General features: G+C 35.1%; 4 protein-coding genes across 5 annotated transcripts; 2 read left to right on the top strand and 2 right to left on the bottom strand.

Moving 5' to 3' along the window:
* The first annotated feature begins 1,721 nt into the window (after positions 1 to 1,721).
* LOC104243090 (F-box protein At3g07870-like) lies at positions 1,722 to 2,909 on the top strand. Its single transcript, XM_009798237.2, has one exon. It carries the CDS (start codon positions 1,722 to 1,724, stop codon positions 2,907 to 2,909), a length of 1,188 nt encoding a protein of 395 aa, XP_009796539.1.
* A 2,034-nt stretch (positions 2,910 to 4,943) lies between these two features.
* Positions 4,944 to 9,302, bottom strand: LOC104243091 (uncharacterized). 2 transcript variants are annotated; one of them, XM_009798239.2, is made up of 4 exons: positions 8,933 to 9,302; positions 8,161 to 8,372; positions 7,336 to 8,034; positions 4,944 to 5,434 (listed from the first exon to the last, which is right to left on the bottom strand). In XM_009798239.2, the coding sequence occupies exons 1-3, from the start codon at positions 9,247 to 9,249 to the stop codon at positions 7,508 to 7,510; spliced, it is 1,056 nt and encodes a 351-aa protein (XP_009796541.1). In that variant the 5' UTR covers positions 9,250 to 9,302; the 3' UTR covers positions 4,944 to 5,434; positions 7,336 to 7,507. The 2 variants fall into 2 exon arrangements, with proteins under 2 accessions (XP_009796541.1, XP_009796540.1); XM_009798238.2 differs by having other exon boundaries at positions 7,336 to 8,372.
* A 4,006-nt stretch (positions 9,303 to 13,308) lies between these two features.
* Positions 13,309 to 14,472, bottom strand: LOC104243092 (F-box protein At3g07870-like). The gene has a single exon (XM_009798240.2). The coding sequence runs from the start codon at positions 14,470 to 14,472 to the stop codon at positions 13,309 to 13,311; it is 1,164 nt and encodes a 387-aa protein (XP_009796542.2).
* A 1,837-nt stretch (positions 14,473 to 16,309) lies between these two features.
* Positions 16,310 to 25,557, top strand: LOC138880196 (uncharacterized). Its single transcript, XM_070159870.1, has 10 exons — positions 16,310 to 17,686; positions 17,804 to 18,088; positions 18,794 to 18,828; positions 18,917 to 19,452; positions 19,548 to 19,877; positions 19,961 to 20,606; positions 24,411 to 24,474; positions 24,573 to 24,620; positions 25,082 to 25,321; positions 25,402 to 25,557. The coding sequence occupies exons 1-10, from the start codon at positions 16,310 to 16,312 to the stop codon at positions 25,555 to 25,557; spliced, it is 3,717 nt and encodes a 1,238-aa protein (XP_070015971.1).
* Positions 25,558 to 26,656: the final 1,099 nt, after the last annotated feature.

Here is a 26,656-nt window from a genome sequence, read left to right as displayed (position 1 = left end):
GATGAGTCCAATCATAACGTGCATGTAGAAGAACGACCATCTTCAGGTGGTCATATCTATCTTTCAAATTATTCCACAATATGACTGGATCTTTAATAGTGAGATATTTCATTTTCAGACCATCATCAAGGTGATGGCGTAGGAATATCATTGCTTTGGCACGACCTTGGTTTGATGCCTGATTTTTATCCTTGATGGTGTCTGCCAGACCCATCGCGCATCAAGATGAATTTCAGCATCAAGCACCCAAGACATATAGCTTTTGCCCGATATATCCAGGGTTACAAATTCAAGTTTAGAAAGATTTGACATTATTTAGGAAAAGAAAGTTCTTACCTCTAATACTTTCAAAGTATTTGCTCGAGATGTCAAAGTCTCGTGCTGATAACGTGTTATAAAATAAAGATTGTAAAGTAAAGACAAGTATAGAGAGAAACTGTTATATTATTCGAATTCAAACTGATGTACATAATGAACTGAAATCTCTTCTATTTATAGAAGAAATGAAGCTGTTGTGTAAGCTGCTACTATACCAGATATGGATAATCTTCTACTGAGAGCAATGTTTATCCATAACGGAGTACTGAAAGGATAAACTTATACCCGATATGGATAATCTTCTACCGGCGGTAATGTTTATCCATAACTGGGTACTGAAAGGATAAGCTTATTATACCCGGTATGGATAATTTTCTACCGGGGGTAATGTTTATCCATAACTGGATACTGAAAGGATAAGCTTATTATACCCGATGGATAATCTTCTACCGGGGGTAATATTTATCCATAACCGGGTACCGAAGTGATAAGCTTCTTCAGGAAGCTTATTTCCAATAGAGTACTAAATAGATAAACATATTTACGGTGGAGTCCCATATGGTCAAAAAGCTTATCTACAACGGAGTACTAAATGAACATCCATAATATAATATATTTATAACACCAAATACATAAACGGCCCAAAACTTGTCTATATTTTCATTTTGACGCCTAAAATATCCTTCAGTTATTGATAAAGTTTGAATTTAGTCATTTTGATATCTAACTAAATTAATTGATATCTAACTAAATTTACCATAATTATTAATTGTTCAAACACCTAGTCACATATGTATTATATTAAACTTGTACTGCTATTATTTTCTTATTCTTCAGTTTTACTACTTTGTTATTTTTATTTTGCTTTGGTTATTATATTATTTCTGTTATCAATATTTTCGTTTTTTGGAATATTTTTTCATAATTTATCTACTCTTATATTTTCAAACCTGTTTTGAGAATATATTTTTTGAGCCAATGGTCTATTGGAAACAGTCGTTCTACGTCATACAAGGTAGTGATAACGTCTGAATAGACTCTACCCTCCCTAGATACTACTTGTGAGATCAATTCGGGTGTGTTATTGTTGTTGTTACCCCATATTTGATGGCAATATACTTCTAAAGATACTCCAAATATAACATGTTTCCTATATAAAGGGATCAAGAACATATATATTATTTAATTAAAGATTAAATTTGGTAAGTCAGTATTTACCACTAAATGGGGGAGGAGGGGGAGGGGAGGAAGTACTATTATCCCAAATATTAATAAATGTAATCCATAGAAAATATTTGTTTATTACTCCCGCCAATTCCAGTCATTTTCCGCGCCAAAACTCCCAAAGGCCAAAGCCCTTAAAATTAGCGACTTCTCCACCAAAAGAAAAAGTAAGAGAAAAAATGGAAGCCAATGTGACCAAGCTTTTTGATGTCCCTATCGCTGTCTCAAACTCAATACTAAGCAATTTCAAGAACCAAAAACAAAAGATCGTTAAAAAATATGTATTTGTCAAATCTGATTGTGATTGCAAAAGAAGAAGAGCTTATGAAATCACAATTATGGACCTACCAAGGTCGATTATGGTGGAAATCCTTTCAAGATTGCCAATCAAACCCATTTTCCGCGCTAAGAGCGTTTGCAAACGTTGGTATAATCTTATAACTTCTGACCCTTTATTTATTACCATGTATCAGACAAGATCGCTTAATTTTCCTTGCATTTTGCTTTCGGTTGATTGCTTTAACGCTGCAATTATTGAACTTAAAGCTGGTTATGATTATTACTCTCGCCCCCGAAATAGGCCAGTTATATTGGGTCCTAAGTTTCACCTCCCTCAACTAAAACCGAAAATTGGCGGTTTGTATAAACCAAAGTTGGAAATAATTGGTTCTTGTAATGGGTTCATACGTTTGATGGATAGTGATAAGTATGATGAAAATCATTCGCTTTACATTAGCAATCCACTTTTGGGTGAGTATTTCAAGGTTAAATTACCCGAATATGAGAAAAGAGTTCGTCGTGTTGCTTATGCGTTTTGCTTTAGTGAAGGATCTGAACAGTATAAAGTATTGAGATCAGTAGTTAGGAAGTTTCGTGGTCGTCCTGAAGTATCTGAATTGGATGTTTACATTCTTGGAGTTGATAGCGAATGGAGAAATGCGGGTAAGGCTCCATATCCTTTATGTGGATCGTTTCATGGTAGTGTTAATGTAACTGGTGCTCTTCATTGGCTAGATGATGAAAATACTGAAAAAAGTGCTAGCATTTACTCCTTTAATAATGGGACAGAAGAGGTGAAGCCCGTGCCAGCTCCACCTGGTTTGGAAACTCCATCCTTTTGCTTGAGGCTAGTAGAATTAGGGAATTGTTTGTGTTTGTCTGATAATAGTTATATGACGCATGTTGATATATGGTGGATGAAAGAGTATGGAATAGCTGAATCTTGGATTAAAGATCGCATTTTGATGGATTCTATTCCGCGTGATATCTGTGATGCTAGATATGTACCAATCATAATTTGGAAAGATGGAGAAATCTTGATGCAACACGAGCGTGGCACACAACTAGTTTCTTACAGCCCAAAATGACGAAGTTTAGGAAGGTGAAAGTTTATGGTAATGGCACTGCAGCGACTAGATACATTCCAAATTTTTACTCACTCAAGACTGTCATGGGGGAAAACTTTCAAGTCTCAAATGTTTATCCGAAGACTGAGATAGTTTAGTACTACATCTGTTCCAATTTATGTAAACCTATTTGACTGGGCGCGGGGTTTAAGAAAAAATGAAAACTTTTGAACTTTGTGGTCCTAAACAACTCAAAAAGGGATTCACGGTATTTGTGTGGTTATAAAAAATTCTCACTAAGGGTAGAATTGAGAATTTAATCTAAATTGTTTCCAAATTTAGAAAGGGTTCATTCTTTTTGGAACGAACCAAAAAGGAAATAGGTTTACATAAACTGGAACGGATAGAGTATTTGTTTTGTCTTACTTCGTCCAGGATATGATGTTTTGCATCACTGTTTCTGGTATAGTTTAGTTTAAAACCCGGCAACTTTAACTGTTTTGTGGATGCTTTTGTGTTCTGGTAGAACGATAACTTTGCCTTTATAAGCATATGTCGTCCATTTTAACATTCTTGATTTACTTGCATTGCAAAGTTCCGAAGCTGCATTTCTTCTATTCATTTCATTCCGCACTTGTGTGAATAGAATGAACTACGAAGGAGCAAAATGTTGGCCTACAAATCAGGCATATTTACTTTCAAGAAGTGCATTTTGATTGATAAGGGATACTTTGGTAGCCTTGTTTGGGGTAAACAAGACATGAATTTTGTAAAGTTAAGAGGGTGCATCAATTGGAAGAAATGAACGTTTAAGTTATGTCATGATTTTTTAACTAGTTCTTTCCTTAGTTTGACAAGAGGGGTTGCTCTGATGGTAAGCAACCCCCACTTCCAACCAAGAGGTTGTGAGTTTGATTCACCCCAAGAGCAAGGTGGGGAGTTCTTGGAGGAAAGGATGCCGATGGTCTATTTGGAAACAACCTCTCTACTCCAGGGTAGGGGTAAGGTCTGCGTACACACTACCCTCCCCTGACCCCACTAGTGAGATTATACTGAGTTGTTGTTGTTGTTCTTTCCTTAGTTGGTGTAAAGGGCAGTCTTAGCGTAATTGGTAAAGTTGCTGCAATATGACCAGGAGGTCACCGATTGGGCTGCGGAAATAGCCTCTTGCAGAATTACAGGGTAAGGCTACATACAATAGACCCTTGTGGTCCGGCCCTTCCCCAGACCATGCACATAGTGGTAGCTTAGTGCACCGGAGTAGCCTTCTTTCCTTAGTTGGTGATTTTCTTGAGCAACAGGCTTATAGTCTATTTTCACTACCTATTAATCTTCGAATGAGCAAGTTTTATGGGTTTCCTTGGCACTAGCGTGCTTCGAATTTGCTCAAATTTTTCATCAAATTCTAGCAAATAAGAAGAAGCAGTATGACTAACAAGATAACTTATATCCATATGCCTATGTCAGTAAAGGGTGTCCTTTCAGTATAACTTACTAAAGTGATCATCAGATTTGCTAATACAATTGATCGTTAATATAATTTTTTTTTCTAGAAGATATGTTTTTCGCTCACCAACTAATCACCAGAGATATTTTCCAAGAAAAGAAAACCTTGCAAGATCTTCGTGTATTTTTCTGCATAATGACTTGGAATATGGCATAAACAGCAATTTTGTTGTCAAATTGAAAGTTTGATAAATGCTCTTTCATTGGAGTTTAGGACAATTCACTCTGCTAAATGTCAAAGCATATTGATCTGATTGTGAAGGACAGTTCAAAAAAGCCTAATCCTCTGCACTATTATGTAAAAAGCTTTCTAGTTTCAGTAGCTGCAACAAACAATGGCATGTTACTACCATCAGCTAAGCTTTGTCTTTGAATTATCATGTTCTAGTCACTTATATACGACAGATTGTCAAAAGTGTTTAGTACAACTAAACAACCTGAAGTGGAAGAATAGGCTAGAGTAGAATATTATGCCCATGTCTTTTATCAAAATTTGACACTGGATCCAAGATATTGTCACACATGCACGCAGAAACATCAAAAACATCCTTGAGCAAAAGGTACCATTCAACACCGTTTAGAAAAAAATTATACATAATATATATGTGTCACGCCCCGAACCTGGGGAGGCGTGGTTAGCACCCAGTGTCGTAGTGGCCCGAATGAACCACTCCGTAACTTATCCATTCCTTTTTATAACTATCATGGGCAACGCGACCACAACTCATAATATAAAATTGTAAGTGGAAAACATTTATCACTGAACCATTTTTTCTTAAAACATGAATACATATGGACCGTTAAAGCCTCTGACATACTGTATATATTGAACCTCTATCTTCAAAGCCTCTAGGATTATTCGACATCAAATGGGACGGGGTACCAGCCTACCCATAAGTCTGTAGAAAAACTCTGACACGATGACTCTGACACGATGACTCATAGATTCGGCTGCACTCCGAATGAGGTGGAGTCTTACTGAGTGAAGCTAAGTGCAAACTTCATCTACTATGAGGGCTCGTCAAACTGTTTATCTATACCTGCAGGCATGAATGTAGCGTCCCCAATAAAAGAACGTCAGTACGAATAATGTACTGAGTATGTAAGGCAGAACTGAAACATAATAATAAGTCAACATTAATTTAAGACATGGAAGAAATATAGAGTAAATGACTCAACCTGTAAGTCTGGACGACTCTGTAAATCGTGAAATATTTATAATGTCATGCATATGCGTATAAATGTCATGTAATGCATAGGTATGTACGTACATAACATCGTCAAGCCTCTGAGGACATTCCATCATATCATTTTAGCCACTGTGGGCAATATCATCATCGTATACCAACTGATCAGGTGGTGGTGCGTATATAACGCCATAACCTTTACCATATCCCATATACATATATATACATATATACGCGTATATAACGCCGTCTGAGTCATGGGTAAATGCACATGTAAATGAATGCAATGCATGGAAAGTACGTTAATAAAATCTTTCGGAATATCACAAGACCATTATGCCTTTGAATAATATCATGAAATAAACTTTTTTCAACTTTACGTATTTTTCCGAGACCCATGAACAGAGGATAAAGTAATAGGATACATGGGAATTCAAGAACGTAGGCATTACTAATACTTCTATGAATAAAGTCATTTATGGAAGTTGTGTATTTTCTCGTTTCGTTTATATCGTATGGATCATGCCAAAAGAAAGAAGGGATAACTTTAACATACCTGAGCCAATTCTCTTGACAATCCCACTAGTGAAGAGAAAAACAGACCACAGCAGCAGCTGTGGACCAGTGTCCATGATACCAATTTTTAGATGTAAATAAGGAAGACAAACTTTTAACCCCCTCACATAGAGTTCTCCACACCTTACGTATTCTACTATTTCTCTCCAAATCAACCAAAAAAAAATATACAAAAGAAAGAAATATCCCATGCTTTTTTCTTTCTTGTTCAACTTTTTTTTTTTTCATCCTCCAACTTGCAAAAAACTTTTCCATCTGTTAAGGTAATACCTATAACAGATTAGAGAGGAATAGTTTATGTGCATAAGTCCACCATGAAGTTAACAGTAGGTGATCCACATCCACATTTCTTTTGCTCATGCAAATGGACTCTTACTGGTGTTATGTAACGAGCATCCATGACAAAACTTAGACTATTGGAACAAAATAATTGGAAAGCAAGAAATGAAAGAAAAAGCACTAACAACGATGGAAGGAGAGAGCCAAACTAACGCAAGAATTGAAGCCAGAATTATTTAACCAAAGCTACAGCCCTGTGTGTTCCTTTTCCACCCCTTCGTTTTTACTTTTTATAAATATTCCTCCGCTCTAAATCATGTCACCTATATTATTAAAGATATGAGTCACACTTTTTCTAAACCACAAGTTTCCACCTAAGGTTATTTAAACTTATCCAAAGATTTTTAATTAATCTCCCACTAAAATTTATTAATTGTCCAATTATCCACATAATTAAGAATTATATCAAATTACTTAAAATACTACTCACTTTTAACACACTTTATATACCTTACTATTATGGTCATGTGGTATCATACAAACAAAGATATACACTAGTATTTTATTAAAATATCCATGTAAAAATATATATATTTTATCAACTTCTAATTTTTCTAATTTCATATAAAGAGTACAAATTTTCCGTACTCTTAATTCTGAAAATGGTAAAGAGATAACCCTTTTTTTCTTGCGGGAATTTTTTTTTCTATTTTTAAAATAACGAAAATCTCATTTATAAACTTTCTCGTATTATGTGTATAATTTAAAATTTATTCGAAAGTAGTAATATTAATAACTATATAAAATCATATTTTTTTTTCTCAAACTATTTTACAAAAATATTCCACTCAAAATATCATATCAAATATATATAACGGTATCAAAGTTGTTAAACTTACGGGATGTAACAATATGCGTCATCCATGCTATGGTTCTGTGCATGTCACGGTGGGTGGGCTGTCGTGTACAAGTTGAGTTGTGATAACAAGCCGACATGTAAACTTTGTATAAGTCGAGCTGTGATAACAAGTCGACGATACTTATGCAGAATTTTGTGTGCGCCACCTAACATTACTCCCATATGCTCTTAAGCTTGTCAATGTGCTTGAAATCATAAGTCATCACCAAGCTTTTATCCATTCTCCTCAACACAAACCTTTCAATCAAGACATAGGAACTGAATTTCTTCCATTTACTAACCTTTTCTCTGTATTGTTGAACTTGTTTAATTCTTCCTTTATTTTGCCATCCACCTCTTTCTTGTTCCCACTTCATTCTTTGTACTATTTCTTGTCTCAATCCCACACTTGGTATTTCTTTTCCATTTTTATCATAGCTTCTAAACCATATTACTCCCTCAACAACATTTGATTCATCCCATTTTGCTTTACTTTCAGCAATAAGGACAATTTTTGTGTCAAGAACAACATCCACAAGTACTGAATTCCCTTCATTATTGTAGTCATTTTGACAAGTGAAAAACTGCTCCCATTTCTGTTCAAGTGTCATTTCATAGAACATTGATCTCTCCATTCGCTCTTTGACTGTTCCATCTTTGATAAACATGAAAGGACAATACCATTTCCCTACAACCACAGCTTCAGAAGTTTTACAAGATGGTGTGAGATTGAACTCTGGAAGTTGTTGCCTCAACTCAGCATTTAGGCCTAGAGCATCATCACTTAGTTCATAACTTTTAGGAGTTTTGGCACAAAGATACCAACCTTTTCGCCTTAGAAACCGCGGTGGAAAACCATCAGGAGCAAGAGATTTAGCAAAAAAGCGACCTTTTCCACTGCAACTTGTAACATATAGACAGATCTCACACTGCTGATATACCTCCTCTGGATCTAATGGCTTGGGTTTAACGTCACGTATACATCTGCAGAAACAGCAGTTTTGTTTGTCTTCCTCCTTTGAACACATGAATGCTTTTCTGCGAAAAGGCCAATCGGGGAATTGTAAGATTCATTACCTTGGTCATAATGGCCAAAGCAGAAACTCTAACTAGGGAATTCAAAAACTTCAAGAATGTCGAACTTGAGATCCAAACCTTCAGCCTAAAGCATTTTTTGGGTCGCCTTTGCCACTATACTAAAAGGAGATGTTATAATACACATAAACACACATATAGTTATATAAATACCATATATATAAAAAGAAGTTGGTTTTACCCCTATTTGCACGGTATAATTTTTTTTACCAAAGGGATTTAATTCAACCCCCTTTGGATCATGTAGATCCTCCCTTGACCTTGGTTTATTCAGGCAAAGATATAAAACCAGAAAATGAGTTTTGCCATAATAAATTGTTATGCACTCCAATTAATGAAAGGCTAATACACAATAATGAGGCTGAACTTCGTATGCTGATTTCTTCTAAAGTGCAGACAGGAATGAGAAGATTCATATTTACGCTATTACTGGCTCGTGTCGAATATCAAAACATATAATTAGACTGTCACACAAAATTAAATGTGTAGATACAGTAACATACCCTTTGCTCTTTCCATGAGGCTTGATAGCATAATATTGATTGGAGGACAGTGGTTTATTAAGAACTGGAATGAACATTACATCTTCCTTGAGAATAATCTTGTGCTCACCATCACCAGTTTCGTATCGAACAGTTAGATTCTTGTTCTGAGGGAAAGGAAGGTCCATGAGATCATGATTTTTGCAAAGTCCAAAACAACAATATGTTTCAGATTCCTCATCTTGAACCACTAAGTAACCTGAATTTGGACCTTCAGGAGGTAATGAAAGAGCATCTGGATTCTGTTGGTAGTAAGAAAGAGGCCTTGTTACATACATTTTCAGCAAAAACTGATGAATTGTTTGTAATTTCTGTCTTAAAAATTTCTATGTGGATCATGTTAATAATCTGTATAGCTATATATATATAACTAAAAATGACTCATTAGGCCATAGAATCAGCTAGTCATCAACATGTTGATAAATTATTACTATTATTTTGGCCTTCTGTTAGTTTTAGGTTGACTTTCTGCAGCAATCCACATAGGTTCTATCTAAGGAATTTGTTCCAAGTGTCCACACCATTTCTTGTGTGTGAAGGATATCATGGAGATCATGATCTTGTTTAATTTAAAATTCAAGCTTCTGCACAGGAACAACTTATCAAATAGTCAAAGCTGAAAAGAATAATTTATTGCTTTAGTGAAAAAGTGGCATGGTTTATTCTGTGTATTTATTAATCCCACACCTATTTAACATATAAACAAACATTTTATATGTTTGACAGTAGATGGAGATGTTTTGGGAGGGCTTAATGAAAAGAAGTTTTACTCTATCAGTGTATTTTTAACATGCATGTTATAGCTAGCAAGGTGATATGCTTTATTTTTCGGTTTACTAATCCCACCTGTAATTATCATTTAGGTATTCTAAAAGTATAAAAATTATTTTATATTGTTAGTGCATAGAAGTTAAACTCAATAAAAAATATTTAATGAAGACAAATCAATTTTTTATCTCACTGCAGGTGTTTTCTAGTCAGGATAATATACTGCCATGCTGTTTCTGAGAAGGTTGGAGGAAATTTCCTTGATGCATGAACTATCATAGAATATTGAAACAACATTTACTAAAAGTTCAGTAAGAAAAAAACTAGAAACAAAATAAACATGTTTCTTTTCATTTCTCCAAAATCTGGAAATATAGGTCAAGCCAGGTGAATATAATGCAACTTCAAGAGTTCCATATGTAAGGGAAAGGAAAATCCATGAAAGCTAATTGCAGAAAATGAAAGAACAAAACCTAAATAGACACGCATGAGCTACATTAATGGTTTTAGCAGAAATTTTAGCACCAATATTGAAGAAAAGAAGTATTTCTGAAAGTAGTTTCTCACTATAAGGTAGAAAGCAGTTTTAACTTCATATACAACAACAAAAAGTGGGAGTCGGCTATATGAATCATCATTGTATAAGAAATAATGAAAAGTGCTGCCTTCTGTGCTGAAACGGAGTAGATACGTACAGTCTCATTCCCATTTGCTTCCAACCATTCCGGCCTATTATTGATAGGGATTTTACCGATGCTGAAGATAGCTTGCTTACCAAGCCGCCCACTTGAGAAGCTAGTCGCCAGGAAAGAAGCGAGGAGGAAGCGAAGCTGTCTACGAAGCTTTGCTTCTCCCCCTGTAGTCGTAATACTCGGCTTGTCGCTACTTTGATTCAAAAGGTAACCGACGGTTCCCGACTTTCTCCGCTTTCCGCAACCGTAACCACTTGTCATTCCGATTACTTCATCCATAAACCTTTTTTTTATTTCAAAATAGCGATACGCTCTAAAAAAGTAAAGGAGAAGCTTCCATTCTAGAAGCTACCGCTTCCCGCCTCCCTCGGGGTGAGAAGTTCCCGGCCCGACGAATTTTGTGACCTAAAGCCAAACTTTATGAGGCGCCTTAATTTTTTTAATTTTTTTCATTATTTGTTTGAAGTCTATTTTTTATTTTTTTTATCTTTTACTTTTCTTAGATACGAAGCTATTAATGATTTGCTTATAACCAATACCTCCTAGTAAGTATTTCTCAATTAATAATATAACTAATCCATTTAACCCTTCTTGTGACATTGTTGTTCTTAGGTAAGATTTTATCAATTTTAATTTTGAAAACTTCTTTCCGCTGAAGCAACGGTAACATGAGTTATGAACATTATCCCATAAACAAATTAGGCATTTGGAAAAGAATTAAATCTTTTTATTTGATTAAGTGTATCAATTAAACTGTTATCTTCTAATTGTACTATTTTCCTTAATACTTTTAATTTAGAAAACAAATCTGAACCATCAATATCAAATTGATTATTATGCTCTAAGGACTATTCAAGATTATGGCAATGTTTTTTCAAATTTCTATCATCTAGTGATCTTAGTTTTTACTGCCAAATAGAAAACCAAAGATATTTTCATATGCTTCGAATTGTTCAAATCTATTTTGAAGTGAAAAAATAGTCTTGTCTATTATGTATAAAAGTAATCAACTCTAAAGGACTCTTCGAAAGATTTTGAGATTTCATTATAACATTTGCATCAAATTGTTACTTCCTATATATCACACGTTTCTTACGAAATTCGGGTTCGATATTCATTTCAAGTGCAATTTCCTTGGTAGAAATCATAGCAGTTGCAAATCCTTCTTCTCTATATTTGTTAAAGATAGAAATTAAATTTTTTCACTTTAGAGAACTTTTTTTTAAACTTATACATAATCTATTAGGTATAACAAAAAATGGGCCCCCCACAAATATGAGACCTAAAACAATTGTTTTACTTGCTTTATGGAAGGGTCTCCCTGCTTTTAAACTAAACTATACCAAAAACACAGAAACAAAACATCATATTCCGGAGGTAGTTTTTTAATTTAAAATTCAAGCTTCTGTGCAGGAACAGATTGTCATATAGTCAAAAGCTGAAAAGAATAATTTATTGCGTTAGTGACAAAATGGCGGTAGTTTAATCTGTTTATTTATTAATCCCACACCAATTCAACATAGAAACAAACATTTCATGTGTTTGACAGTAGATGGAGATGTTTTGGGAGGGCTTAATGAAGAAGGACTTAATTTAAATAAGCTGAAAGTGCAAAGAAGTTTTACCCTATTAGTGTATTTTAACATGCTGTAGCATGTGACGTACCTTGTTTTTCGGTTTACTAATCTCAATTTTCATGGACAGAACTACCTGTAATTATCATTTAGGTATTCTAATCTAGTAGAATAGAAATTCTTTTATATTGTTAAGAAGTGAAACTCAATGGAGAATACTTAATGCAGACAGAATTTTTTTATTTTAGGTACAAGGGTTTTATAGTCAGATAAGGGTCATGCTGTTTCTGAGAAGGTTGGAAGAAATTTCCTAGATATATGAATTATCTTAGAATATTGAGACAATGTTTACTAAAAGTTTAGTAAAATAAACTAAAAACTAATGTTAAAATCAGGTAGCAAGTTAGTTTAATTTCTAAATAAGAAACAGTACTTATCAGGTCCATACTTTAGAAACACATAAGTATACAAGAAAAAAGAAGTATAAGGTCGGTTGCAGTTTTAACAGAAATTTCCTTAATGGTTTTAGCAGAAATTTCAGCACCATTATTTAAGAAAAGAAGTAACTCTGAAACTAGTTTCTCACTAAATACCAAAAATTTACTAGTCTCTAAACTATAAGGTCAAGGCAGTTTTAACTTCATACACAACAACAAAAAGAGGGAGTCGGCTATATGAATCATCATTGTCCATGTCACCTCAGTCACATGTATTGGAGAAAATGAAAAGCGCTGCCTTCTATGCTGGAAAAGAGCAGATATATATAGTCTCAATCCTAATTGCCTCTACTTTGGTAACAACAATAACAACTCTGTATAATACTACAAGTGGGGTCTGGGGAGGGTAATGCGTACGCAGACCTTACCCTACCCTGGGGTAGAAAGACTGTTTCCGATAAACTCTCGACACAAGAAGATGAAAAGAGACAATAGAACAGTAACAACAAGCCTCTAATTTGGTGAATGTACCTAAAATTGTTAGTCATTACCAAGAATACAGATGCAAGATGGAATGGATAAAAGAAATGCAGATTTGGAGATTTTGCAATGCAAGTAATTAGGAGTGTGAAAATGGAAAACATGTACTTATATAGGCAGAGTTGTTCTTCTACCAGAATTCACAACCATCAACAAAACAGTAAAAGTCACTGTTTTAAACTAAACTACACCAGAAACAAAGATGCAAAACATCATATCCCAGAGGAAGTAAGACAGAACAAATGCTACTACTAAACTAAGGCTGCGTACAGCAGACCCTTGCGGTCCCCCGGACCCTGCGCATAGCGGGAGTTTAGTACAACGGGCTACCCTTTTTTTATCTCAGTCATCGAATAAACACTTGACACTTGAAAATCGTCCCCCATGACAGTCTTGAGTGAGTAAAAACTTGGATTGAGTGAGTAAAAACTTGGAACGTATTTAGTCGCGTCAATGCCACAACCGTAAACATGAACCTTCCTGAACTTCTTCTCTTTTGGGTTGTAAGAAACGAGTTGTGTGCCACGATGGCTTCGCATCAAGATTTCTCCATCTTTCCAAATTATGGTCGGTATATATTTAGTATCACAGATATCACGCGGAATAGAATCCATTAAAATGCGATCTTTAGTCCAAGATTCAGCAACCCCATACTCTCTCATCCACCATATATCAACATGTTGTTCATCGCTATAATCAGATAAACACAGACAATTCCTCAACTCTGCTAGCATCAACAGCAAGGATAGAGTTTTCAGACCGGGTGGAGCTGACACGGGCTTCACCTCTTCTGTCGTAATATTAAAGGAGCAAATTCTGGCACCTTTTTCAGTATCTTCATCATCTAGCCAATGAAGAGCACCATTCACATTAACCTTGCTAAGTGATCCCCATAAAGGGTATGGAGCTTTGCCCACATTTCTCCATTTCTCATCAACTCCAAGAGTATAAACCTCCAATTCAGATACTTTAGGATCATGATCCTGGAATTTCCTATTTAATAATTTCAATACTTTATACTGTCCAGAAACCTCACTAAAGCAAAATCCATAAATAATCTGACTAACTCGTTTCTCCCTTTCGGGCAATTTAACCTTGAAATACTCACCCAAAAGAGGATTGCTAACGTAAATTGAATGATTCTTACTTAACAACCCAATAAGCCCATTACATGTACCAATTAATCTCAAGGTTTGTTTAACAAAACCAACACCAAGATTATTAAGTGGAGGGAGGTGAAATTTAGGGTTTAACACAATGGGTTTGTTTACTGGGCAAGAATAACAATCAAAATCTGGTTTGAGTTCAATGAGAGTGATAGGTGCATCAATGTCCGAAAGCAAAAGGCAGGAAAAAGGTGATCTTTTGTGAAACATGTTAAGAAATAAAGGGTCAGAAGTTAAAAGTTTATACCAAAGTTTGCAAACAACCTTACAGCAGAAAATGGACTTGATTGGCAATTTCGAAAGAATTTCCAACATAATCACCATTGGTAGGTCCATAATTCAGAAACTTAGCTTCGTGGTTCATGGTTCTTGGCGTCCATGGCTGTCTTCCATCTCCATTTTTTTTCCATGCTAATTTCTTGAAACAAGTCGCCAATTTTTAGGGTTTTGGCCTTGGTTGTTTTGGTTGCTGAAAAAGAAAATGAGCTAGTCCACAAGGAAATACAAATTTAAATACAACTTTTTTTTCTTCAAATCAATTAGATGCTCAAATCAAATCCCGTTTTATCAGAAACTTCTACTCTAACAACTTCAAACGAATAAGAAGCGGAAAACAGAGCACAAAAAGTCAGCCGAGGATCACGTTCATTTCCAATACCTAGCGAAATTTTTGGTCCAAATCTCAAAAGATATAATCACATTATTATGTTATAAAAATATAAATTATATGCACTAAACGAAAAAATCACAGACTTTTAGACACACAAACTAAAAATCATATACAAAAAATGATTATACATTGATTATATAATGCACATGCCATCTGTATAACATAAAGGCCGGGATTAGTACATCTCATATATAAATTATATAAACATAAAATAATTGCGAGGCTCAAATGGTTCGGGCATGTTTAGAGGAGAAACCCAGGTGCTCCGGTAGGGAGGTGCGAACGACTGGTTGTGGAGGGCACAAGAAGAGGGTAGAGGGCGGCCTAAGAAGTATTGGAGGAACAGATTAGGCGGGATATGGTGAGGCTTCAGATTTCCGAGGACATGACACTTGATAAGAACATGTGGATGTCGAGTATTAGGGTTGTAGGTTAGGAGGTAGTTGAGTCTTGACTTATGTCATAACTTTGTGAGACTAGTTTGGTAGGGATACTATTTCGCTTTTGCTTTGTATCTTTCTTCTTGATTTCATGTTGTTCATATTTTTCATATTATTTCTGTGGTGTTACTGATATTGTCTCCTTTTGTCATTTTGTCTTCTTGAGCCGAGGGTCTTTCAGAAACAACATCTCTATTCCTTCGGGGTCTGGATAAGGTCTGCGTACACACTACCCTCCTCAGACCCCACTAGTGGGATTTATTGGCGTTACATGAGGCAGTGCAGCAGATCTGTTTTTATCTTTGAATTATTTATGTGTATTGGGCCTAGCCCACAGGAGATTAGGATCGGGTCTAGCCCATAGTTAAGATAGCTATGTTTTTCCAGTTTTGCCCATTGTATAAAGACAATATCTAGAACCTTCTTTGTAGTTTTGGGACGATAGAAAGAAGATATCATATTATCTCAATGCTCTCTTTTTCTCTCAAACCCTAGCATAATCTTCTTCAATTTCCGCTGCAAATCTAAGCTTTTCATGGTATCAGAGCAAGGAATGTTGTAAATCTTGCGTCTCCGAATCCACTGATGGTACCCTCGCCCAGTTTTGTTCAAGTTTGATTTCGCCGATGTTTTATCTTAGCACCAATTTTCACTTTTCGATGGGATTTTTCTTTAATTTCACAGTATAATCTCTCTATTTGGAGCCAGATCGAGTGATTTTGTATGAAATTTTCCGATTTGAAGAGAAGCTTCGAAACTAGGGTTTCTGGCTCGATGGCGTTCCTCCTACTGTTTCGAGGTGTAATTTCGGTGCTGTGGTATCTTCATTCTCAAGGCTGTTCTTCTCTGGTTGCGAAGAAGGATGGTAAAGCTGTTCTATTTTCATACTCTTTGTTGATGTCGATCCAGTCTACAAGCTGAGTTCCTCTTATGATATTACTTGTTCTTGTTCTCCTGATAATATTTTGCTTGCATAGCAACTGATGAACATATTAATACGATAATAATCCTTCTAGTGTGTTGCATTTGTATTTTTCGTATTTTTTCAATCATGACAAATAGTGATAGTAGCAGTGCTAGTGATTCTGAGTATACTCCTCGTGCCTCTAGTCCATTATTTCTTCATTCCTCTGATATACAGGGAATGTCTCTGGTCGTTGTAACCTTTCCTGGTTCTGGTTTTGGTGGGTGGAGGAGAAGCATTATCGTGTCCTTGTCAGCCAGAAATAAAATCGCTTTCATTGATGGTACCTATCTCAAACCTTCTATGGGTTCCCCTGAATCTAAACAGTGGGACAGGTGTAACAACATGGTTATATCCTGGTTAACCAGCTCCCTCACACCTGAAATTGCTGAGAGTGTTCCTTATTCTGATACTGCTAAAAGTATTTGGAAGCAATTAAATAGTAGATATGGGACAATTAATGGGACAAAAAAATTTGAAATAAAGAAGGAATTAGCTTTTGCATGTCAGGGTCCTCTTGATATAGCATCATATTTCAACAAGCTAAAGAAACTCTGGGATGAGTTGGGAATTATGGGTTCAAATCATGCAAACACATGTACATGTGTTGTAAAAGATCGTTTACTAAAGGTAGATGAAGAAAATAAAGTTCACCAATTCTTAATAGGTCTCAATGAAGCTTACATTACTGTCAGAAGCAATATCCTCATGATGAACCCACCTCCTTCACTTGACAATGTATATAACATTCTCTTGCAGGATGAAAAGCAGAGACAAGTGATTCCCAATGCCTATTTTACACCTGACCTAGCCTCTTTTAATGCAAATGCAACTAATAAGTTTCCTCCTCAATATCAGCCCCAAAGGCAATATATTAAGAAGGTTACTTTTGATTCAACAAATCAGAGAGTGGTTTCTGATCAGAACAAAGCTTTATTCTGCAAGTATTGTAAGAAGAATGGACATACTATTAATAAATGCTATAAATTAAATGGTTTTCCCCAAAATTTCAAGTTTACCACGGGCGAAAAATTTGGAACTACTGCAAATGCTGAGTCCTCAACTTCTGGGAACTATGAGTCTACCCCAACTTTTGTCTCCACTGGTCAGAATGTTGTCATACCTGGTCTTACTAAAGAACAATATACTCAACTCACGACTTTGTTGCAACATGAAACTCTTGTTGATTCTAGTCCTCAACCCAACTTTGTGGGATCCCCTAACTTTACTGGTAGTATTCCTACTCTGCCTGGGTTTAATGGTGTTGCTTATTCTGCTTGCATGTTAACTAGTGTAGCTAGAAGTATTTGGACAGTGGATTCCGGAGCAACTGATCATATAACTTCTGATAAAGATCTCATTTTTGATATTACACCACTTTCGGTCCCTTATCTTATCACTTTGCCCAATGGATACAAAGTGAAGGTCACATGTACAAGATCTCTCACATGGAATTCTTCTTTTGTATTACATCATGTGCTTTACATTCCCACTTTCAAGTACAATCTCATTTTTGTACATAGACTAATTCAACAATTTCATAGCATAGTTATCTTTACTTCTTGTTCCTGTTTGGTACAGGACCTTTTCAGGAAGAAGTTTCTGGTTCTTGGTAGACTGGACCAGGGTCTATACAAGCTTCATCAACTTCCCACCTTATCTCCTCCATCTTCTTCTCTTTCAACTTTGAACACTATTATGCACAATGTGCCTGATGTACCTAGTTCTACGTTGAATAATGTTCTGCAGTCTATACATAATAGTCATGTTTCCTCTTTGAATAAGCCTATATGCAACTTAAATGAGAGTGTATCTTCTTCTTCTGCCTCTTCTGTTTCTTCTCAGCAACATATAAATGACCTTGATGTACTTTGGCATCATAGAATAGGCCACATTCCTTTTGTGAAATGAAATATATACCTTCTGTTGCTTCTGAAATATCTACTAAGCAGTCTTTTACTTGTCCCATTTGTCCTCTAGCTAGACAAATTAGATTGCCTTTTCCTGATAGCACATCTACTTCTACTTTGTTTCAGCTTGTTCACATTGATACATGGGGGCCTTATCATACCCAAACCTATTCTAGTGCTAGATATTTTTTAACAATTGTGGATGATTTTAGTAGAGTTACTTGGACACACTTGATGAGTTCCAAAAGCAATGAATTTACTTTGCTTAAAGCATTCATTGCCATGGTTAAAACACAATTTAACCTCTATGTACATACAATTAGAAGTGATAATGCTCTGGAGCTTGGTTCCTCATCCTTAGCTTGCCAATTTTTTTTTCCTGACAATGGAATTCTACACCAAACTACATGTCCATACACACCTCAGCAAAATGGTATTGTTGAAAGAAAACACAGACACCTACTAGAAACATCCAGAGCTTTATTATTCCAATCCAAAATTCCAACAAAGTTTTGGGGGGATTGTGTGCTCACAACTACTTACCTGATAAATAGATTTCCCTTGCTTGTTATCTCTAACAAGACCCCATTTGAAATTTTATATGGCAAAACTCCTTCTTATAGTCATCTGAAGTCTTTTGGTTGCTTGTGTTATGCAACAGTGCCCAAATGTCACAGAGATAAGCTTCAACCTAGGGTTGTCCCGTGTGTTTTTATTGGTTATCGTTTTGGCAAAAAAGGTACAAACTCTATAATCCTTTTGGTTATCCTATTTTTGTCTCCAGGGATGTTGTCTTCCATGAGTTTGTCTTTCCCCTTCAACTCTCTTCCCCTTCCTCTCTTCCTTCCTTTGCACCCACTTATTTTGATGAACCTCCAATCAATCTTCCTTCTGCTATGTCTGATACTTTTTCTTCCTCCTCTCCTTCTTCTAATCCCCTTGCTTCTGATTCTTCCCCTCCTATTTATGGTCCATCTTGTCTTGTCCCATCTAATGTTTCAACTCTACATCCAGTAAGAAAATCTATCAGATCTCATAATCTTCCTTCTCATCTTCAAGACTATGTGGTTAACCTTCCTCGTTCTGTCTCTTGCTCCTCTACTATCTCTACTTCTGTTGCCCCTCCTACAGCAGTTAAGCCTCACTCTTATGCTCAGGCTGCTACCAATCCATCTTGGCAGGATGCTATGAGGAAGGAGTTTGCGGCATTGGAAGCTAATAAGACTTTGGACATTGTTGAACTTCTCAAAGGGAAGAAACCAATTGGTTATATAAAATTAAATGTAGAGCTGATGGGAGTGTGGAGCGATATAAAGCAAGGTTAGTCATAAGGGGTGATAATTAGGTAGAGGATATTGACTTTCATGAGACCTTTTCTTATGTGGTTAAAATGTGTACTATACGATGTCTTATAGCTTATGCAGTCAAACAAAAGTGGTCCCTATTCCAATTAAATGTTAATAATGCATTTTTACATGGTGACTTAGATGAAGAAGTGTACATGAAGCTTCCTCAAGGATTTTCTGTTACCTCAACTTCTTCTGCTTCTGTTCCCCATTTGGTGTGCAAATTGAATAAATCTTTTTATGATTTGCGGCAGGCTTCTAGACAATGGTATGCAAAATTGTCCCAAGCCCTTTGTTCTAGAGGCTATAGCCATTCTTTGAATGATTATTCCTTGTTGTCAAGAAATCAGCCCAATCCACTGCGTTTCTTGCATTTGGTTGAGATTGTTGCATTGAAAAGTTTTCTCGATGATCAGTTTAAAATTAAAGATTGGGCTTTCTTCATTATATCTTGGGTATTGAGCTTCATTATCATTCTTCAGGAGTTTTATTGCATCAAAAGAGGTTTATCTCTGATTTACTAGCTGCTTTCAATTGTACTGAAATGTCTTTTGTTGTTTGTCCATTTGATTTAATTATAAAGCTGCACTCTGATGTTGGTAATCTTTTACCTAGACCTGATACATATAGAAGCCTCATTGGCAAGCTCAATTTTCTTACCCACACTCGCCCTGATCTTTGCTTTGTTGTTCAACACCTTAGCCATTTTCTTCAGACCCCTAGGGTCCCTTACATGACTGCAGCCTTGCATGTTCTAAGGTACTTAAAGAGCACTTCAGATGTTGGGATTTTTCTAAATAATTGTGCTGATTTCTCTTTGGTTGGCTATTGTGATAGCGATTGGACTGCCTGCCCCGATTCCCGTTGTCCGGTTAGTGATTTTTGTGTGTTTTTGGGTGACAGTCTTATTAGTTGGAAATCCAAAAAGCAGCATGTGGTTTCCTTATCCTCTGTTGAAGCAGAATATCGAGCTATGAGCAAGGTGGTTGCTGAATTATCCTGGTTGGATCGTTTATTGTCTGATTCGAGTTTACATGTGTCTACTCCTCTTCTAGTTTTCTGCGATAATCAGGCTGCTATTCATATAGCAAAAAATCATGTTTCCACGAGAGGACAAAGCATATTGAGGTTGATTGTCATTTTATACGAACCAAATTGGCTGATGGTTTAATTTCTTTAAGTCATGTTCCTACTGATTCCCAATTAGCTGACATTTTCACTAAGTGCTTAACATGTGGGGCTCATCATTCTTTGGCTGGCAAGTTGGGTGTGTGCCCACCCTCCAACTTGAGGGGAGGGGGGTATTGGCATTACATGAGGCAGTGCAACAGATCTGTTTTTATCTTTGGATTATTTATGTGTATTAGGTGTAGCCCACAGGAGATTAGGACCGGGTCTAGCCCATAGTTAAGATAACTATGTTTTTTCAATTTTGCCCATTGTATAAAGACAATATCTGAAACTTTCTTTGTAGTTTTGGGAACGATAGAAAGAAGATATCAGATTATCTCAATGCTCTCTTTTTCTATCAAGCCCTAGCATAATCTTCTTCAATTTTCGCTGCAAATCTAAGCTTTTCAGGATTTCACCAGGGCGATGTTGTTGTTGTAAACATAAAATAATTATTGTATATATAATTCTAAGTTAAATAAACAACACATATGTCATGTGTATAATATAAATGTCTAAATTATACATCTCATATGCAAATAATATATACATAAAATAGTTGTTGTATATATAATTATATATTAATTATACAACACATATGCCAAAATACAGAAATTTGAATTACACATCTCATATACAAATCATATTTAAAGAATATGCATTTTATTTACAGAAACATGTATATCAAATAGAAAATTTAATATTACATAATAATAATTAGAATTCACCATATAGTGATGTGGGAGTTTAGAAAAAATCGAGAGTGTAAGGGATTTGGGTAAATCGGGAGGGGTGAGAGAGAGTTTTGAGGAAATGGAAGGGGTAAAGATTTTGAGCAAATTTGAGTTCCTATTAAGGTAACAATTTTGAAATTAACTAGGAATGGCATCAAAATATTACCTAAAATAAATGCTAAAAATAAGGGGAAAAATATTTTGACACGTCTGGCTAAAAAACTAAACAAAATCAACCCACTTTGTACATTGGGTTAAAAACAAAAAGTGTGGCTATTTTTAGTTTATTGCTAATATGGGCCGGTAATCTAGTTGAATCTTCTTTCCTGCCAGGACTAATAATAGGAAATTTTACCACCTATAGAATAGGTTAGTATCCTATTTATATTAAATAAATACCATTTTAAAATATTACATCCTATAAATACCTTTTATAGTTTATAGCAAAAAATCTAAATATAGTTCCATCCTACAATTAAGACACCATATATGCTACAAAATATTTTTATCTCTCATTTTTTATATTTTCTCTCACCTAATTAGCGTATATCTCCTCTGACCAGCTTCTTTCTCTCTTCTTCCATACACTTTACCCTCTTCTCCCATAAATCCACATTTCATAAATCTTCCCCCACCTTAAATCTCTATTTCTCCGCCATTATCACCTCTACTCTCTTCTCCCACATACCCACGTTACTCCAATTCTTTGTCCTCTCTGTATTTTCACAGCATAATCAATCTTTATTATTATTTGGCATACAAAAACAGATCTATAAAACAACAAATTTCAGCAAGAAAAAAAGAAGAAATATAGAGATAGAGAAAGTAGAGGAGAAAGAGATCTAACCGTCCATCTCAACGATAGGGTTTTCAACCTTGATTTTGTCGAAAGCCATGTTTACAGATGAAAGAGGTGAAACTGTATTCACATGTATTCAGCAGCATTCATTTATATATTTTAGATGTATTAAAAAGTTGTAATTAACTATTTTATTCGGCAGTAGTATTCAAGTATTTTATACAACTGTATTCAGTTGTAGTTAGTTATATTCAACTATTTTATTCAGCAGAAGTTAGTTGTATTTATTCAGCTGTATTCAATTGTATTTTATTGTGTTCAATAGAAAAAAAGGAGAAGAGAATTGAGAAGTTCGATCAGATGTGTTGCTCTGGTTTTTCCTTCTTTTCACGTTTTTGAGTTGCTTTCTTTGAGCAAAATACAAATTAGTGTGTACATGTTTTAGTTCTTTGAGTTAAATTAGGAGACTATCATGTGATTTGATTTCCTTCCGTTTTTAACAAGTTTAAGTTCCCAGAATTTGCGCAAAAAAGTTACTGTATTTCACTGAAATTTCGCTTGAATACAGTTTAATACAGCTAAAATTTCGCTTGAATACAGTTAAATACAGATAACACTTAGCTGGATTTCCCGTTTTTACGCCTATTTTTTTTCTTGTATTAATGAATACAACCGTTTAAATACATGAAATACATTGTATAAAAACATAAAAGGTATCTATAGAACGTAATATAACAAATAGTATCTATAAATGACTAATTATGACTAAAAGATGGTGCTTTGTGAAAAATTCTCCTAATAATATGCTTTAGTTTTACCTATTATAAAATAATTTTATTATTTTGAAGAAATAATACATGTTTCATTATTTTTTTTATTACTTCTTTAGGACCACAATAAGTGATTATTTTATATTGGGCACACCCTTTAAGGAAATACGAACTCCTAGAGAAAAAAAGATGTATTCATTAAATTAAACTTAATTAATTGTTACCTTGACACATTTGAATATGTAAATAAGGGTAAATTTTGAAAAAATAAAATTAATTCCTTCTTGATTATATAAATGAACATTTATTTTGGACCAAAATAAAAAGATAAAATGATCACTTATTGTGGACAAAGGGAAATAAAACTACTGCACCAAGCAAGAATAAAATTTCTTATCTTAAAAATCAACCTTTCTCTTCCTTTTGTTTTGGAAAAAAACTGTGCAGAGGTTCTTAGTGGGCGTTTGGACATAAGATTGTAAAATACTAAAATAGGGGAATTTTTTCAAGTGAAAATGGTATTTGAAATTTAGAGTTGTATTTGGACATGAATATAATTTTGGGTTATTTTTGAAGGTTTTTGAGTGATTTGAGTGAAAAATTTGAAAAACAACTTTTTGGAGTTTTTCAAATTTTTCGAAAATTTCCAAAATGGATCTTCAATGAACAAACTTTGATTTCGAAAAAGGGTGAAATCTTTTTAAAGAAAAGAGAAAAATTTCTTATGTCCAAACGGGCTCTTAGTGAGATATGAAGATACCGGTCAAAATTGCAAACATTTGTACACTTCTGATTCCTGTATAAACCTTAAAATTAATTAAATGTCATTATATTTGGCCCTTAATATGGTGAATGTGTCTCAAATGAAGAGTCTCGTAACAAAGGTTCAATTAATTATTTCCAAAACAAATCTGCTGACATCATAATTCATCTCACAAAATCATGATATTTCCACTTGATTCTAGGTAGGGGTGTCAAATAAATGGACCGAACTGAGTTTGGATTGGTTCGAATGGCTGATTCAATAAATAGATGAGTCATGAACCCGTTCAAATATTATTTGGGCTAGATGAATTAGGTCAAGGTAGACTACACAATGAGCTATAACTCAATCTGCCAAACTTTAACCAAGTTTTAATTTTTTTTTGTTTAATTACCAAACAAAATTAAGAGAACAGATTTAACTTTATTATGGCTATAGTCAACATATCTTAAATTTTATTACATTGATAAACAAGTAATTAATGATTCACTAAAAAGCGAATATGATACTATAAGTTAATTTATTTTTCTTTTTATATGAAAACAATGTTTTTATAGTAAAATACTGAGATTAGCTATTAGTTACACATTGTATTGTATTTATTTATTTCCTCTCTTAGTTAGCTTAGTTGGTAGTTATTAGACGTTAATAACATTAGTTGTTAGCTGTTGTTAGTTAGTGTACAACTGTTGTCAGCTGTCAAGTGAGTGGGCAAGACAAGTCACGTGCACATATATGGTCTTTGGACATTCTTTGTAAGGTGAATATTCAGTTTTACATTTTCTCCAAGTTATGCTTCTCGAAGCTTCTCACTTCTATCTTCTCTCTCAGTTGAACTACTGATTCTTCCTTCATTAGAGCTCGTCTGAGCTCAATCTTATCTCTGTCTTTTACGATTTTGTCATGGTATTAGAGCGGAGGTTCTAATCCATAGCTCAATTTTGTTTTTCTTTGGTCTGGAAGGATCTAATTTCAGTGTTGTTTCAGTTAAGATCTGAGGTTCGCCCTAAAGTTGAGATCGGCGTTAAAATTCAGTGATTGAGGCTCTTCTGCACACACACACATCGATTAAAGTCATGGCGATTGAAGAAAATACTTCGAATTACACCAATCTGCTGCTCGATCCAACTAATCCACTTTACATACATCAATCCAAAAACGTTGGTTCTATGCTTGTAGCAGTAGTTTTTGATGGATCGGGGTACAAATCATGTAGGCGTGGAGTGCTTAAGGCTCTTTCTGTGAAGAATAAAATAGGCTTTATAAATGATAAATATGGGAAACCAGACTCAAATGATCCTACATTTGATCAAGGGGAACGGTGTGATAATGTAGTGACTTTATGAATTTTGAATTCTCTATCAAAGGACTTAGCAGATAGCCTGCAACATGTAAATGATGCCAAAGAGCTTTGGGAAGAATTGGAGGACATGTATGATCAAACCAATGGAGCAAAACTATATCCACTGCAGAAAGAAATCAATAATTTGAGCCAAGGAGTACTCGAGATTACCAGATACTACACTAACATGAAGAGGCTATGGGAAAAATTGAATACCCTGAATGCCAATGCTCAATGCAAATGCCAGTGCACGTGTGGTTCCAAGGCGAGTATGCATAAGGCTGAACAGGGCAGGAGGTTGATTTAGTTTTTGATGAGATTAAATGAAGCTTACACTGTTGTTAGGGGAAGCATTATGATGATGAACCCTTTACTTTCCCTAGCGCAAGCTTTTGCCATTTTCATCCAAGAAGAGAAACAAAGGGAGATGAAGCCAAACAATCAATTGATGATTCATTCATGCGCCTTGAGTGTGAGCAGGGCAGCAAGGAACAACTTTAGAACAAGTTATAGTCAATAGGGAAATGGATATGGAGGGAGTTCCTACTCAAACTATAACCAGTCAAGTGGGACTGGCGACAATGGCTTCAGAGGAAGTTACCCTAAAAATAGGCCACGACCAGTCTGTGACTATTGCAAGAAGCCAGGGCACACCAAGTATAGGTGCTACAAACACCATGGTTATCTACAAGACCCTAAGTTCAATAAGGGAAAGTGAGTTGCTGCAAATCTTTTTGGAGATTATGGTGATAGGGTCACATGCATGGGAGATGGGGAAAGGCCACAGACTCAAGAAGAAGGACAAGTGATGAAGAACTTGACTAAAGAACAGTATAATCAACTAATCAATATTCTGGAAAATTTTCAGACTAGAAGCACAAAAGACAATTCTAAAATGAAGGCTGGAGCAGTAAATTGTGCAGGTATTTCAGCTTATTCTACTTCTTCTAATTCTAGTGTTCCTTCATATGAATATTTTAAACCAAATGCTGACTCTTGGATACTAGATTCCAGGGCCACAAATCACATGATATACAACAAATCCATTCTAACTAATATCAAAACCTTAGTCTATCATTTCCTAGTCACACTGCGTAATGGATATAAAGTGAAGATGACACTAGCAGGTGATGTGGTTTTAAGTCCTAAATTCATCCTCAAACGAGTTCTTTTTGTACCCAGTTTCAAGTTCAACCTAATATCTATCCATTATTTGACAATTTAGTTTGATTGCTTTGTTATCTTTACCAAGTTTTCATGTATTCTTCTGTAGGCCCCTTCACTGAAGAGGCCTCTAGAGATTGGTAAGGCTTCTGATGGCCTATACTATCACATTTCAGAACTCTGCAAGAATATTTCATCTACTCTAACTCCTACTCAAGTTTCATCTAGTGTATCAGATAAGAATAATGCATACTCTTATTCACATCTTGTTCCTTCCATTGCATCTAGTTTACCTATTTCATATCATACTTATAATAAGAAGTGTGTTGACTCACATAAAAATTCCAGTGTTGATACTTCATCTTTAAGTAGTAAAGAAAATGTTTCTATGTCAAATATATCTGCCTCTGTCTCTACTTTTACATCTACATCTGAT

Source organism: Nicotiana sylvestris, chromosome 10 (genome assembly GCF_000393655.2).
Source record: "Nicotiana sylvestris chromosome 10, ASM39365v2, whole genome shotgun sequence".
Classification (NCBI taxonomy): domain Eukaryota; kingdom Viridiplantae; phylum Streptophyta; class Magnoliopsida; order Solanales; family Solanaceae; genus Nicotiana; species Nicotiana sylvestris.
Note: the sequence above shows the minus strand (reverse complement) of the source record. Positions and strands in the feature narration are given on the sequence as shown.

What these genes read in the sequence shown, in the direction of transcription:
- LOC104243090 (XM_009798237.2), top strand. Translation starts at nt 1,722, where the DNA reads ATGGAAGCCAATGTGACCAAGCTTTTTGATGTCCCTATCGCTGTCTCA.
- LOC104243091 (XM_009798238.2), bottom strand. Translation starts at nt 9,249, where the DNA reads ATGTATGTAACAAGGCCTCTTTCTTACTACCAACAGAATCCAGATGCT. An exon ending in CCTCATGGAAAGAGCAAAGG is followed by an intron (nt 8,373 to 8,932) that starts GTATGTTACTGT and finishes GCCTTTTCGCAG; the next exon opens with AAAAGCATTCATGTGTTCAA.
- LOC104243092 (XM_009798240.2), bottom strand. Translation starts at nt 14,472, where the DNA reads ATGGTGATTATGTTGGAAATTCTTTCGAAATTGCCAATCAAGTCCATT.
- LOC138880196 (XM_070159870.1), top strand. Translation starts at nt 16,310, where the DNA reads ATGACAAATAGTGATAGTAGCAGTGCTAGTGATTCTGAGTATACTCCT. An exon ending in AACATATAAATGACCTTGAT is followed by an intron (nt 18,089 to 18,793) that starts GTACTTTGGCAT and finishes GTTATGCAACAG; the next exon opens with TGCCCAAATGTCACAGAGAT. An exon ending in GTGGAGCGATATAAAGCAAG is followed by an intron (nt 19,453 to 19,547) that starts GTTAGTCATAAG and finishes GATGTCTTATAG; the next exon opens with CTTATGCAGTCAAACAAAAG.